The sequence below is a fragment of the Triturus cristatus genome, chromosome 11 (assembly GCF_964204655.1).
Source record: "Triturus cristatus chromosome 11, aTriCri1.1, whole genome shotgun sequence".
Taxonomy (NCBI): domain Eukaryota; kingdom Metazoa; phylum Chordata; class Amphibia; order Caudata; family Salamandridae; genus Triturus; species Triturus cristatus.
Window position 1 is genome coordinate 648,942,639 of NC_140594.1, and position 14,349 is coordinate 648,956,987.

The 14,349-nt window shown below is 43.5% G+C and overlaps 1 protein-coding gene across 4 annotated transcripts in view; it reads left to right on the forward strand.

Moving 5' to 3' along the window:
- The window catches only part of FARP2 (FERM, ARH/RhoGEF and pleckstrin domain protein 2), a 1,344,877-nt gene that overhangs the window by 523,922 nt on the left and 806,606 nt on the right, over window positions 1-14,349 (forward strand). For all 4 annotated transcript variants that reach the window (XR_014970597.1, XM_085634160.1, XM_085634162.1 and 1 more), the window contains exon 8: window positions 13,746-13,893. Coding sequence is in view for 3 of the 4 variants with exons in the window: in XM_085634160.1 (XP_085490286.1) it covers window positions 13,746-13,893 (148 nt within the window). In the remaining variant the exon portion in view is untranslated. The remainder of the gene's footprint in view (window positions 1-13,745; window positions 13,894-14,349) is intronic.

The following is a 14,349-nucleotide window of genomic DNA, read 5'->3' on the forward strand; positions in this document are numbered from 1 at the left end:
CGGAAAGAGGCAAAATGAAGTTCAGCAACGTGCAGGGAAAGGCAAAATAACAGTGAGAAATGAGCAAAAAGAGGCAAAATAACAGTAAGAAACTAGCAGAAAGAGACAGAATAAAGATTGGATGGGAGCAGAAAGGGGAAAATAAAGGTGAGAAGAAAGAGGCAAAATTAAGGTCAGCAACTAGCAGAAAGAGGCAAAATAAAGGTGAGAAATGAGCAGGAAGGCAGAAAAAAGGTCAAAAACGAGCAGAAAGGGGAAAAATAAAGGTGAGAAATGAGCAGAAAGAGGCAGAATAGAGGTCAGTAGGGAGCAGAAAGAGGCAGAATAAAGGTCAGAAGCCGGCTTCAAGAGGCAGACTAAAGTTCAAGAGCGAGCAGATAGAGGCAAAATAACAGGCAAAAGGGGCAAAATAGAGGACAGGAGCGAGAAGAGAAGAGGCAGAAAACAATCAGAAAAAACGCAGAGGAGGCACAAAACCGAAGGCAGTAGAGAATAGCGGACTGCAGGCAAGGTGGACAGGTGGACGGTCACAGAGAAAGCTGGCACTAGGACCTGCTCCTGTGTGCCCTCTACTTTAATTTTTTTACCGTGTACCCACTGACAGACCCACTCAGAAACTCATGCATCCACTGACAGACACACTGAGAGACTCACACACTCATGCACCCACTCACTCACACACTCACAGTTCATTCATGCACTCATTCACCCACCCACAGACCCACTGATAGACTCACACAAACACTCAAACTCACTCAGGGACTCACACATCCACTCATTGCACCACTCAGACTGACTCAGACTCACACACCCACTCACAGACCCACTAGACACTCACACACCTACTCACAGACCCACTGAGACATTGACACACCCAGTCACAGACTCATTCAAAGAACTAATGCACCCACTTACAGACCAAGTCAAACACTAATACACCCAGTTACAGACCCAATCAGGCACTGACGCGCCCACTCACAGACCCTCTAAAAAACTGGTGCACCCACTCGTATATCTACTCAGAGGCTGATGCACCGTCTCCCAGACCTACTCAGACACTCGCGTTCCAATTCAGAGGCCCACTCAGACTCATGCAATTACTCACAGATTCAATCAGACACTCATGAACCCACTCACTCTCCTACTTAGAGATTTATCCTTCTACTCACAGACGTTCAAGGACACTCATGCACACACTCTCAGACCCAGTGAGAGACTCATGCATCGACTCCAGCACTAACTCAGACACTCACACACCCACTCACAGATTCACAGTCACTCCTACACTCATTGACTCAGCTATGTATACACCCATGGAGTTACTCCCACACCCACTCACAGACCCATACAGCCACTCGCACACTCAGGAACCCACTCACACACCCACTGGGAGACCCATACAGCCACTTACCCATCCACTCACCTACCTATACAAACACCTACCCACCCATTCAAAGGTTACAGTTAGGATTTTTTTTTAAAGGTTACAGGGACTTTATGGTTAGGATCAGATTTCACTCCTACAAAACCATTGAAAGTCAGCAGTTATAGTTATCTGAGCTAACTATAACTTACGTTGCCGCAATGCACTGCTTAAGACTTCATATATTACATCCCTAATGACATGGTCAGTGACATTACTGGTGACATCATTGATGACATCCCAAATGACATCGCTAATGACCTTATCCACAGAACCACTCACACCCACACACAACCTCATATAAGCTCGCATACACCAACACACACCCATGCACCACTCACATACCCATCCACAGACCCATGCAGCTACTGATGCACACTCACTCATACAGCCACTCATGCAACCACTTACTCACCCACTCACACTACCACTCACTCACCCATACAACCACTCACATAACCATTCACACAGCCACTCACTCACCCATACAGCCACTCACTCACCCATACAGCCACTCACTCACCCATACAGCCACTCACTCACCCATACAGCCACACACTCACCCATACAGCCACTCACACATCCATTCACTCATCCACAAACCACTTCCATGCACACATCTACAATCACTTGCGTGCCTACTCATTCATCTATGCAACCACTCACACAAATACTTGCTTTGCAAAACAGCCTACTTATTTACCCATAAACCCAGTCAAATAAGTCATTTACTCATACCTCCACTTACACACACAGTCAATCACCCATAGAGCCATTCACACAGCCAGTCAGTCACCCATACAGCTGTTCACACACACACACTCATCTATCCGTAAAGCCACTCGTACAACCACCAGTCACGGATACAGCCACTCGCGCACACACACACACACACTCACCCACCCACCCACCCATTTAGCCACTCATGCAGTCACTCACTCACTTATACAGCTAGCTACTCACACACCCACTTATTCACCCATACAGCCGCTCAGACACCTACTCCCACCCTCATACAGTCACAGTGCCACTCAGATGACATATTTTAGAAACAGTATCACTTATTAGTAGTACAAAAAGAATAGTAATTTAACTTATGCAGTAGCTTAGTATATATCTTTAGATCTCAGAAACGTTTATGAAACACACTCACTAGATGATGTCGTCAGTGATGTCACTGACCATTTCATGAGTAATATAATATGTGAGGTCATAAGCAGTGCATTGCGGCGGCACAAGTTATAGTTTGCTCAGGTAAGTATAACTGCTGATTTTCAGTGGTTTTGTACCAGTGAAATCGGAGCCTAACTATATTGTCGCTGTAACCTTTGTTCTTTTAGTGAATTTCTAAGGTTTTTTAAAAATTGTATTTCCTTGCTATAACATCCTAGTAGCCTTTTGTTTTTTCTGTGTGTGTATATATATATATATATATATATATATATTACCTACTGGCGGTCGCCAGTAGGTAGTTATAGTTAGGACCACGTTTCCATAGGAAATCCGCAACATTCTATTTTGAATAACTTTGGCGCCGGTCGACGAATCCTCGCAAATTTTTCAAAATAGGTGGGGCGCTACGCTCCGCTCCTACCCTGAAAGTCTCGGGGGGATTCGTCAAGCGGGGGCTGAGATAAAAGGGGGGTCCCAAAACGCGTTTTTCCCATGCATTTTTCCATAGGACCTTTAGACACAGCTACAGCCCGAACGGCTGAACAGAATTACTTGAAATTTGGCAGAGAGGTAGCCATAAGGTCAAGGAAGTGCCTTTTGCAGGTCTGGTGTAAATCTGTTCAGTATTTCCGGAGAAAATAGCATTTAAATCAATATATATATCTATATGCGCGCAGGGTGCGCGCACCGTGCGAGCACCGTGCGAGCACCCTAACGTGCGCGAGCGTAATTCTGATTGGTGGTTACATGTTAGTCAACGTTCGAATCGGTCGAAATCAGGAAGTGTCGGCCGCCATTTTGTTTGTTTTCAGTGCGAGAGTGAAAAAGGAAGGTGGCGAACGTGAAAAGGGGGCAGGGTAGAGAGTTCCTGACCCCCTAGCCTTTGTCAGGGGGTCCCTGAAGGACCCCGAAGGCAAAAAATTTAAAAATCGCGGGGGTGCGCGCACAGTGCGCGCACCCTGAAAAACAAAAAAAAAAAAAAATAATTCGCAGGGTGAAAACCAAAAAAAAAAAAAACAATAATTTTTAATACGTAGTTTATTGTAAAATAAATATATAAAAAAAATAATACATAAATAAATTAGCATTTAAAAAACCGTACAAATTCACTGAAAAAACCATAGGTTTCACACACGTTATAGTTAGGAATTAGCATTTAAAAAACCTTGCAAATTCACTTAAAAAACCATAGGTTTCACACATGTTATAGTTAGCTGGACATTTCACTCATAAAAAACCAATGAAATTCCCCCGTTATAGTTACTGCAGGCAACTATAACTCACGCGACCGCAATCCTCTGCTGATGACGTCAGATATTACATCACTGATGACATATGTGTCTTTCTGAAAAATAAATATTTGTAATATATGTATAGCTAAAGATTAATGGAAGAAGACATGGGTAAATAAGTGTCTAAATACAGTATTAGCATCAGCAGAGGATTACGGTCGCGTGAGTTATAGTTGCCTGCAGTAACTATAACGGGGGAATTTCATTGGTTTTTTATGAGTGAAATGTCCAGCTAACTATAACATGTGTGAAACCTATGGTTTTTTAAGTGAATATATATATATATATATATTATCTACTGGCGGTCGCCAGTAGATAGTTATAGTTAGGACCGTGTTTCCATAGGAAATCCGCAACATTCTATTTGGAATAACTTTGGCGCCGGTTGACGAATCCTCGCGAAATTTTCAAAATAGGTGGGGCGCTCCGCTTCGCTCCTACCCTAGAAAGTCTCGGGGGGATTCGTCAAGCGGGGGCTGAGAAAAAAGGGGGGTCCCAAAACGCGTTTTCCCCATGCATTTTCCCATAGGACCTTTAGTCCGAGCTACAGCCCGAACGGCTGAACAGAATTACTTGAAATTTGGCAGAGAGGTAGTCCTCGGGTCAGAGATGTGCCTTTTGCAGGTCTGGTGTAAATCTGTTCAGTAGGTCCTGAGAAAATAGCATTTAAATCAATATATATATCTGTAAGCGCGCTCCGTGCGCTTACGGTAAGCTTACCGTACGCGTACGGTGCCGTGCGCGAGCTCAATTCTGATTGGTGGTTACATGACTGTAAACATTCGAATCGGTCGAAATCAGAAAGTGTCGGCCGCCATTTTCTGTCTCTCGCACTGAAAAACAAAGGTGGATAACGTGAAAAGGGGGCAACGGAGAGAGTTGCAGACCCCCTAGCGTTTGTCAGGGCGTCCACGAAGGACCAAAAAGTACGAAAAATACATTTAATAATTTTTAAAAAAAAATCGCGGAGTGCGCATACGGTAAGCTTACCGTACGCGGCACGGCAAAAAAAAAAAAAAGAAAAAAAAAACGAAATAACAATCACATTTATTAAATAAATTGAAGGACCCGCAAGGGAAAAAAAAAATTGTTACTGTGTAAAAAAAGGCGAGGCGCGCACGGTATGAACTGCGCAACGTGGGCGCACGGTGCGCGAAGCGCACCGAGCGCGCAGGGTGTGCGCACGGTGAAAAACCAGAAAAAAAAATAAATACATAACTTAGCATTTAAAAAAACCGTACAAATTCACTGAAAAAACCATAGGTTTCACACACGTTATAGTTAGGAATTAGCATTTAAAAAACCTTGCAAATTCACTTAAAAAACCATAGGTTTCACACATGTTATAGTTAGCTGTACATTTCACTCGTAAAAAACCAATGAAATTCCACGTTATAGTTAGATCAGGTAACTATAACTTGCGCGACCGCAATCCACAATGTGTCATTTCAGATGTCATCATTGATGTGATGAGTGATGTCACTGACCATGTCATGAGTGATGTAATATGTGACGTCATCAGCAGTTTATTGTGGGCGCGCAAGTTATAGTTACCTGATCTAACTATAACGTGGAATTTCATTGGTTTTTTACGAGTGAAATGTACAGCTAACTATAACATGTGTGAAACCTATGGTTTTTTAAGTGAATTTGCAAGGTTTTTTAAATGCTAATTCCTAACTATAACGTGTGTGAAACCTATGGTTTTTTCAGTGAATATATATATATATATATATATATATATATATATGTGTGTGTGTGTTTGTGTATATATATATTAACTGAAAGAAACATAGGTTTCAAGAACGTTATAGCTAGTTGGACATTTCACTCGTACAAAACCATAGAAATTCCGGCGTTATAGTTAGTTCAGCTAACTATAACTCGCGCCCCCACAATGCACTGCTGATGATGTCACATATTACATCATTCATACCACGTGCTGTGGTTCCCCTTGGCCAATATCTTTGATTAACACGGATTGTAAGATCTATATAAAGATTATGGCTAATTATTATCTGCAATCGTTTCTCATCTTATAGACCCAAACCAACATGGATTTATACCGGTTCGTGACACGACCTCCATTTGTTAACTGCTTTGAAGGTTGCATACATAGTGGTAGTGCTTGCTGGAATGATCCTGTTGGATGTTAAAAAGGCATTCAACAGGGTCCCCTGGCGGCTTCTCTGGGCCGTTATGAGCAATGTGGTCTTGGCCCAAGGTACATACTATTAGTTAGACACCGATATAGTGGATTAACAGCAAGGGTCTCCTGTGGGGGGTGCACTTTCAGACCCTATTCATATCACCAGGGGTACTCAACAGGGCTGCCGTCTTTTGCCTCGAGTGTTTGCCCTCTATTCAGAGCCATATATCCAGGCCGTACAAAGATTGTAAGCCATCAGCTCATTATGTCTGCATACTCTAAACCTAAGGGTTTGCTCTATGCAGATGATGTGGACATTTTGACATCCTCCTCAATTGGGGCACTGGCAGGTGTCGAAAAACAAGTGGAAGAATTAGGTAAGGTGTCGGGCTTTAGACTTCATGCCAATAAAGCTCAGGTCATCACTAATATCTCCACCTTAGCAATAGATATCAGAAAGGGTAAGTCTGCAACATATTTGGGAGTAGAGCGAACTATGAAAGTGGAGGAAATAATTGATCTAAAGTACATCAAGTTATTAGATTATTATATTGAAACATTCAAGAAATGGGATAGGCTGCATCTTGGGCTCATCGAGAAATGTAATATTATAAAGATGGTTATTCAACTGTGTTGTTTATATCTATTTTGATGTATATCTCTCTACCTCCATAAATCTTTTTTAAGCATATCAGACCTAATTGGCAAACATTTATATGGAGTTATAAGGAATCTCAGTGTACCATACAGCATCTTCAATTACATGGGGGCAGTGTTAGTATGTCTTTTACCAGCTCTAGCGGTGACTTATAGTGCAACTTTTATACATCTCCTCACCGCAGTTATGGGCGATGACATATAGCCTCTGTCGGATATTTCTCAGTTTACTTCCTTATGGGGACACCATTAAACTATTCAGAAGCTTAATTGATAAAGCATATTTTAAAAGGACTAGATTGAAAACTCCACAGGCATACCATCAGATTTGGGATTTACGAGAAGCTGACTTGGTATATGGTGTACACTTATGTAAGTGGGCATCTTGCACTGATCCAGACAACCCTTATGGTGATTTTAGTAGTCTTATACAACCTTAGAAAGCTCTCGAAGTGGTAGCTGTGGATAGCAGCCTTCCGGCTTAGTCCAGGAGTGTAAAGCAGCTTGTTTCACCAGAACTTCTTCTAGATATAGATTAAGTGAAAAAGATCCACACAGTGTATTTATAAAAATATGTATTTATTATAAGACACTCGCTAACACATACAGATCTCTCCTAGGTGGAGATAAAAACAATGCACACAATACTTTCTTATAGAAACAGGTAAGTAGCAAGTAATACACAGGGGTCACCAGGGGGAAACCAAACCATATACTAAAATAATGGTGTGCGATCTGAAACTCAAGTCAAGACTATACCAAGAAGACGTGAAAGTGCCGGGGACCCACGGAACCACCTGAGGTAAGTAACCAGGACCCCACCCCCCTGGAAGCCATGTGGGTACACAACCGCGGGATCAATGCAAGTCAATGAGTAAGTCGCAGTTTCAATTTTAAAGTAGAAGGACCCTTCCCAGTGGACCCTGAAGCAACCCCTTATAAGACAGTAGGAACCAGGATACCTACACCAGGTAAGCCGGGTGCATAGGTGTGAAGTGGCTTTGGAAACCACTATTGCACCCAATGGAGGACTTCAGGAAGATGCCGCTGCCTGAGCAGGGGAAAGTGTCCGGTAGAACCCAAAGGTGGATTCAAGATGTGAAGAACTTGCAAGTAGAGGGGACAGAGTCTATGCCACTCAGGAGTGACCATGAGGCACGGAAGACGAAAGCCCACCGGTGTCGAGAGTTGCAGGGAAATTAACGGTGACCTTGAAACTGCAGCTGTGTGGACAAGGTGACGCTGTGGAAGACCAGCAGCCGGATATGAGCTGTCCCACGTCGGATGTCAAGAGTTGAGGAGTCGGTGTCCATTGGGAGCACCAACAAGCCTTGGCAACTGCAACCAATGTGGCAGTTGAAGAAGATGCAATGTCGGGACCAGTAAGGTCCAGGAGACTCACCACAAGCAGCAGAGTCAGGGTAGGCCTCGAGCAATCAGGGGAGCTGAAAGAATTCAAAGATGACCCTCAAGAGGACCCACAGGCCGGAGGCACTAGAGTCGTGAGAGGACCTCGAGCAGCTCACCAAGGATGCAGGCCCACGGTGCAAGTGATGCAGTGAGGACAAAGATCTTGGTCACTGGAGATGCTTGAGGTTAGGGCTACTTTGAGCATGAAGATCTTGGTGGAAGGTAGCCAACAAGCCTTTGCAACTGCAAGTCGACTCAGTGCACAGGGGTTTGGTTCCTGAGGCTCCGACGAGAGATACTGGCCTCAAACTTAGTGAGAGGACAGGGCAGGCCTTGAGGGATGTGAAGAACCACTACCGGTGTTGCTGAGCCTTTTGGAGTCCGTGGGAGGCCAGGATCAGCAGACCGGTCAGCTTAGTTGCGGTGCCTGCAGATGCAGGGAAGTGACTCTTTCACTTTAAGGAAGATTCCTTCTGGTGTCTTGGATGCCCACAGGGCTTGGAAGGTTCCTGTATGGTGCACAGGCACAGACGTTGCAGCAGACGAGCAGGGTGACGAAACCAGGAGCAGCAGGAGTCTTCCCGGTTGCTACCTTGATGCCCAGAGCGAAGTCCAGAGTGCCCAGATGATTAAAGAAGAAGTAGTGTTTGAAACTAATCTTGTCCCGTGACGAATCTAGGGACCCACCCAACGGTAAGCCCTTAAATACCCTAAGGAAAGGGTTGGGATGATTCAGGGGTCTCTCCCTAAGGAGGGGCTGGACAAGGGGGAGGATACTTCCCTGTCCAGATTTGCACCAGAGCGGAAGCCAACAGCTCCCTGAACTGGTTTGAACTGGACTATGCATGAAGGGTGCCAAGTGTGCCCTACATGAAGACTATGTCGCGCTGGCAAGCGCCCCCACCCTGTCCCAATACACTAAACCCTGTCTGGGAGCTGGTCACACCTCCCTGTGACAGGATACCTATTGTTCTGCCTTCCCCTGCCTGAGGTTGGCTCAGCAGCAGGAGGGCAGAATCGTATCTCTGGCCGGCAGCAGGCCTAGCTTGCTGTCTGGGTCTGGAAGACTTGAGCCGGGAGCACAGAGGGCCTCCCAAAAGAACTTTACGGTGCATGGAATCATACCTCCCACACCGTTTATGGTGTGGGGGTATGATTCCAACATGTTTGATACCAAAAATGATAAGATTCTTTACAGTCAGTTTTGAGATGGTCATCGCGTAATAACGTGGTGCCCCTCTAGATGTCATATGGCTGTCTCACAACCCGGGAGAATGGACTCCATAGGCTGTAGGGGTGTCCTGCTTATGCAGGGGCACCCTCACACTTAGAACCAATCACCCTGCCTTCAGGATTGTATGGCCTGCCTTAGGGGTGATTTATAGGTTTTAAATGCTGTGACCTTAGATATAGGTAAACTTATATCTTTCGTAAGTGGTGTTAGTACCATTTTACACAGGCTGCAATGGCAGGCCTGTAGTTACAAATTGAGTGGTCTCCCATGGGTGGCATAATACATGGCTCGGCCCATGGGGGACTGCTGTGGTACCTATGCCCCGGGTACCTTATTACCATATACTAGGGACTGATAAGGTTACAGCAGTGTCCAATCTGGGATGTACCCAAGTACTTACCAAACCAATTTAAAGGAGAAAGCACAGAGATTGGGGCCCTGATTAGCAGGATCCCAGTCAGAGTAGTCAGAACCAGCATTACATCAAGCAAAAAGTGGGGGTAACCATAAAAGCAGATCCTACTTTCCTACAGGTTTGTATTAGGAAATTGTTTGTTATTACTTCTTATAATCAATACACGCTTTTGGCTACAATCCTAATTTACCCCTAGCAATTAATACTAGTTTTTTGAGGTGCTGGGCTGGTTTGGGCCTTTAAACTCGTGGTCAGGTGTGTTAAGATAAAATACTACAGCCCTAAGATGTCCTCCAGCAGTCCTACAACAGTTGGTTTCCCTGCCTAGACGGGTTTTTTTTTTGGTACCTCCAACTTCGTAATTTTTTATTACGTTTGACGGGGGAGGATTTAAATTGCTCTTGCTCACGGGATGATTTTCTGGATTTCCTCAAAGTGTCACAAAAGGGCCACATAATATCTGCCTATAAATTTCTCACATAGGGAAATATTGGGGTGACAGCTGACATATTTCAACTGAGAGCAGCTAAATGAAGCAAGTATTTGGGCATGGAGAGAATGTATGATGAGGTTAAAAGTAGTAATATTTACTCATGAATAGTCATGAATGTCTCTCGAATAAAGGTGCATCAATGCACATTTTTGAATTATTTTTATTACACAACACACCGTTTGTGTAAAATGAGGCTAAGGCAAGATGGAAAATGTTGGAGGTATGGGGGTACGGGCTGATAAACTTGAAATCTCCATTTTAGAAAGTGACAGCACTACAGTGATGCGAATCTGGGGCCATATAAAAGAATGGATTTTAGGGATTTTATCCTTTTGCAACTCATCTTTACAGTGAATAGTATAGTTCCCATCTCTTTCTGATTGAAGTCTTTAAGCACTTTATGACGCACACTGCACTTTGTATTGTTATTATTTTTCATCATCATCATAGTCTTTATTCGAATTTAAAATTCATACAAGACACAAACAAATACAAAATAAGACAACTATTAACATTCCTTATAAAATACATAGAATCGTTCAATAAATACTTAAAAGTTAAGTTTTTTTTTTTTTAAAAAAGCATTAAACAAGCCGATAGACTAAAGATGGAATGGAATATATAGGAGTACAAAACGAAGGAAAGGGATAATATGTCCGTTAGAACAAAGGTCGAGTCAAACTACAAAGGGGAAAAAAAAAAGGAGAAAAAAACCCACATCCCATCGACTTGTAGCCTCACAGGGGTACTACCGGAGTTTGCATAGAAGCCTTGTTCCTTAAAGACCATGCCCAACCCAAGTATTTAGCTAAGGCGATTGAGACAATCGATAAAGTGCTTGTGCATAAAATTCTTAGGGCAACGGCACAACTCCTTGTACCCAGAGTTTTGCACATTGGAGACAACCATACTCGTCTAGGGGTGGCATATACAGGACAAACAAACAAAAAGTGGGCAATTGATTCATCTTGAGAACCACAGGCAGGACATGTTTCTACACCTGCACTGAACCACCTACTTGTAAGGGACCTGAGTGGAAGAGAGCCTGCTCTAAGCTGGAAATAGAGTTTCCTGTCACTAGGTTTAGTAATCAAGTCCCAGTAGGGTTCGAGAGCAGGTGTAACCTTTGCCTCCAGATACCGACTGGTCATCCTAGAGCGGTTGGTATTGCTCCAGACTCGATAATCAACCTGTTCCCAATAAATCATTTTCAGGAATCTCTTAGGAGGGAACAAGGCAGCCACTGGGTCGCTCCACAGCCCCTCCAGACCCAGATCTATCAACGACTCGCGGAGGCACCTCAACCACCCAATTTTATGGAACATATGAGATTTTATAACGTCCATAAGACCCATAGCATATAGAGAAAGCTCCGGGGTGGTCCAAAGCCTCCGCCAGTATAAGACCGGGCGAAGTTTGGCTAGGTCCTTGATAGCCTTACTGCCTAGATCATATCTCAAAGGGACCAGGGGCGTACTCTGTGGGAGGCCAGTTATGCTACGGAAGAATTTATTTTCAACTACTGTTAAAGAGGTTAACGCGTCGAAACCCCATAGCTCAGCCCCATACAACACAGAACTTAAAGCTTTGGCCTCATAAACTTGGAGCACAGGTTTAATTGGCTTGGTAAAAGATTTTTTGTGCTCGCTAATCAAGGCTCCCGAAGTCTGTCTAAATTTCATAGTGGACATCTCAATGTGCCTACTCCACTTATTGTCATTTGTCACATGCATACCTAGGTAGACGAAGTTGTTAACCACTTCAAGCGGCTGCCCATTCATGAAAAATCTTTCTCGTTTTATAATTTGAGTATGGGTTAAAAACCATAAGTTTAGTCTTGGTCACGTTTACCTCCAAACCGTGTTCATGACAAAAGTCTTCAAACACTGTCAAAGCCCTTTGCAGACCACTCGGAGTTTTAGATACAATAAGAGTGTCGTCTGCAAACATCAATATCGGGGTGATAACCCCAGCCAACTTTGGGGCGTCAGTATTAACACTAAGCATGCGGTCTACCACTCCATTGATGTACAGAGAAAGGAGCGTGGGGGCCATGGTGCAGCCTTGGCGCACACCACGCTCTACCGGAAACTCGGAGGTAACTTCACCAGGACCTCCCCACTGTATTTTAGCAAAATTAAACTCATGGAGCCGCATAACCAAAGTCAAGGTTTCTAGAGGAAGCCCCAACTTTACGAGGACTAAGCACAACTGCGAACGGAGCACAAGGTCAAAGGCAGCTCTTAAGTCCACGAAAGCGACATAGAGACTGCCTTTTCCCAGGGTAACTACCTTCCAGTATAGTTGGACGAAACGAAAAGCTTGGTCCACTGTACTGGTTAATTTACGGAAACCAGCTTGAAAAGGGGACAAAATCCTATTGTCTTCAATCCAGTCCAGTATCAGGTTCAAGACCATCCTCCCAATGATCTTCTGGATTGTAGCTATCAAGCTGATAGGTCTGTAGTTACCTGGGAGTGTCTTATCTCCCTTCTTAAAAACTGGGATTATGACGGCACCCCCCCATGATTTAGGCACTGGGGCTCCTTCAGCCACGGCGTTAGCCACTAGTGCAATATACTTGCTCCAACAAGTTTTATTGTGGAGAAAGAGATCGGATGGAACCCCGTCTAATCCTGGGGCACGCCCTGAAGCTACAGATCCCAGAGCTGTTAAGGCATCCTGGGGACTAAAAGGACCTTGGGAGTAAAAAACGTGAGATATCACCCCCAGGGGATTATATGGAAAATTACACGTGTTTTGAGGTTTAAAATACTTTAGCCACTCCTCTTGCGTGACATGGTTTGATTGTCTGTCCGGTAAGCCACCTCTGTTCCACTTAACAACATTCCAGAACAATCTAGAATCCCTGGCGTAACATGCTTCCTTAAAGTCTTGCCAGTACAGATCATCCCATTTCTTTTTTGCCTGGCCAAGACATTTGTTATAAAGCTGTCTGGCCTTTTGGATACAAATCTTGTGTCCACTAGAGAGGGCTAGAGCCAGATTAAGTCTGCATTATTATTTTTAATTGTTATGGTATTATTAAGGAAATGTGGTGATTTTCCTGTTCTGTATTATCGATTTGTATACTGTGATGCTTTTTTTGTTTAAATAGAAACTAAACAAAGAACTTTTTATATCAAGACTGTTGGCATTATGTTGTGCTCATTTTGACTGCTATTAATTACGACTATTAACTACTATCACAGTATTTTTTCACCAGCAATGGTTAAATCAAACACGGTACCTGATTACATGATGAACAAAATTAAAAAGTGGTGTCTTTACGTGTGCGTAATGATGTGTCTAAATGTAATGCTTGCTTGTACCTTAAAACACAATTAAAAAGTTTACAAAAGAAATAAAACATATGGACAAAAATGAATTTTATGTGTAGGTTGGTGAGTGATTTGAAGATTTGTCGTTGCTTTGTCCTTTGGCGTCTGGCTCATAAAGACTGATTGCTGCCTGAGTAACACTTATTTCCATCCCACAGGGGCCAAACTCCTGCTGAATCGGATTTCCAAGTTCTTGAAATTGCTCGGAAGCTGGAGATGTATGGCATCCGATTTCATCTGGCTTCAGATAGAGAAGGAACAAAAATCAATCTGGCCGTGTCTCATATGGGCGTGATGGTCTTCCAGGTAGTGTGTACCGCCAGTGATTCCAATTGTGTGCATTAACTTGTTGGATGAGAGCATAAACACTTCATCATTAGATCCTTTGACTTTTCTCTAGTTAATTCGAAGCTTAAAACCAGAAGAGTATTAAGCCGGCTTAACAATTTTAAATACCAGGCATGACAGTTTAGTCTGTCATTACAGGAGTTTGCTTCAGTGAGAGTCCATTGCTGTTGCAGTAGGAGTTAGATTATCTACTCAGTAAAGTTTAGTTATTAATCTCTCCTGAGCATATGCTCTATATTCTTTACCTAAGCGTGAGTGTTTGTAAAACAATTTGTGGCATTTAGTAATGAGAGGTAATCTGTTCTGTTGCTTTGGTTTGCGTGGACTTGTCCAAGTTGGTGGGTGATTAGGATGCACTCAGATTCTTTCTCTCCACACTAACTGCTATAGGGTCTTAACACCCTAAAACCAAAA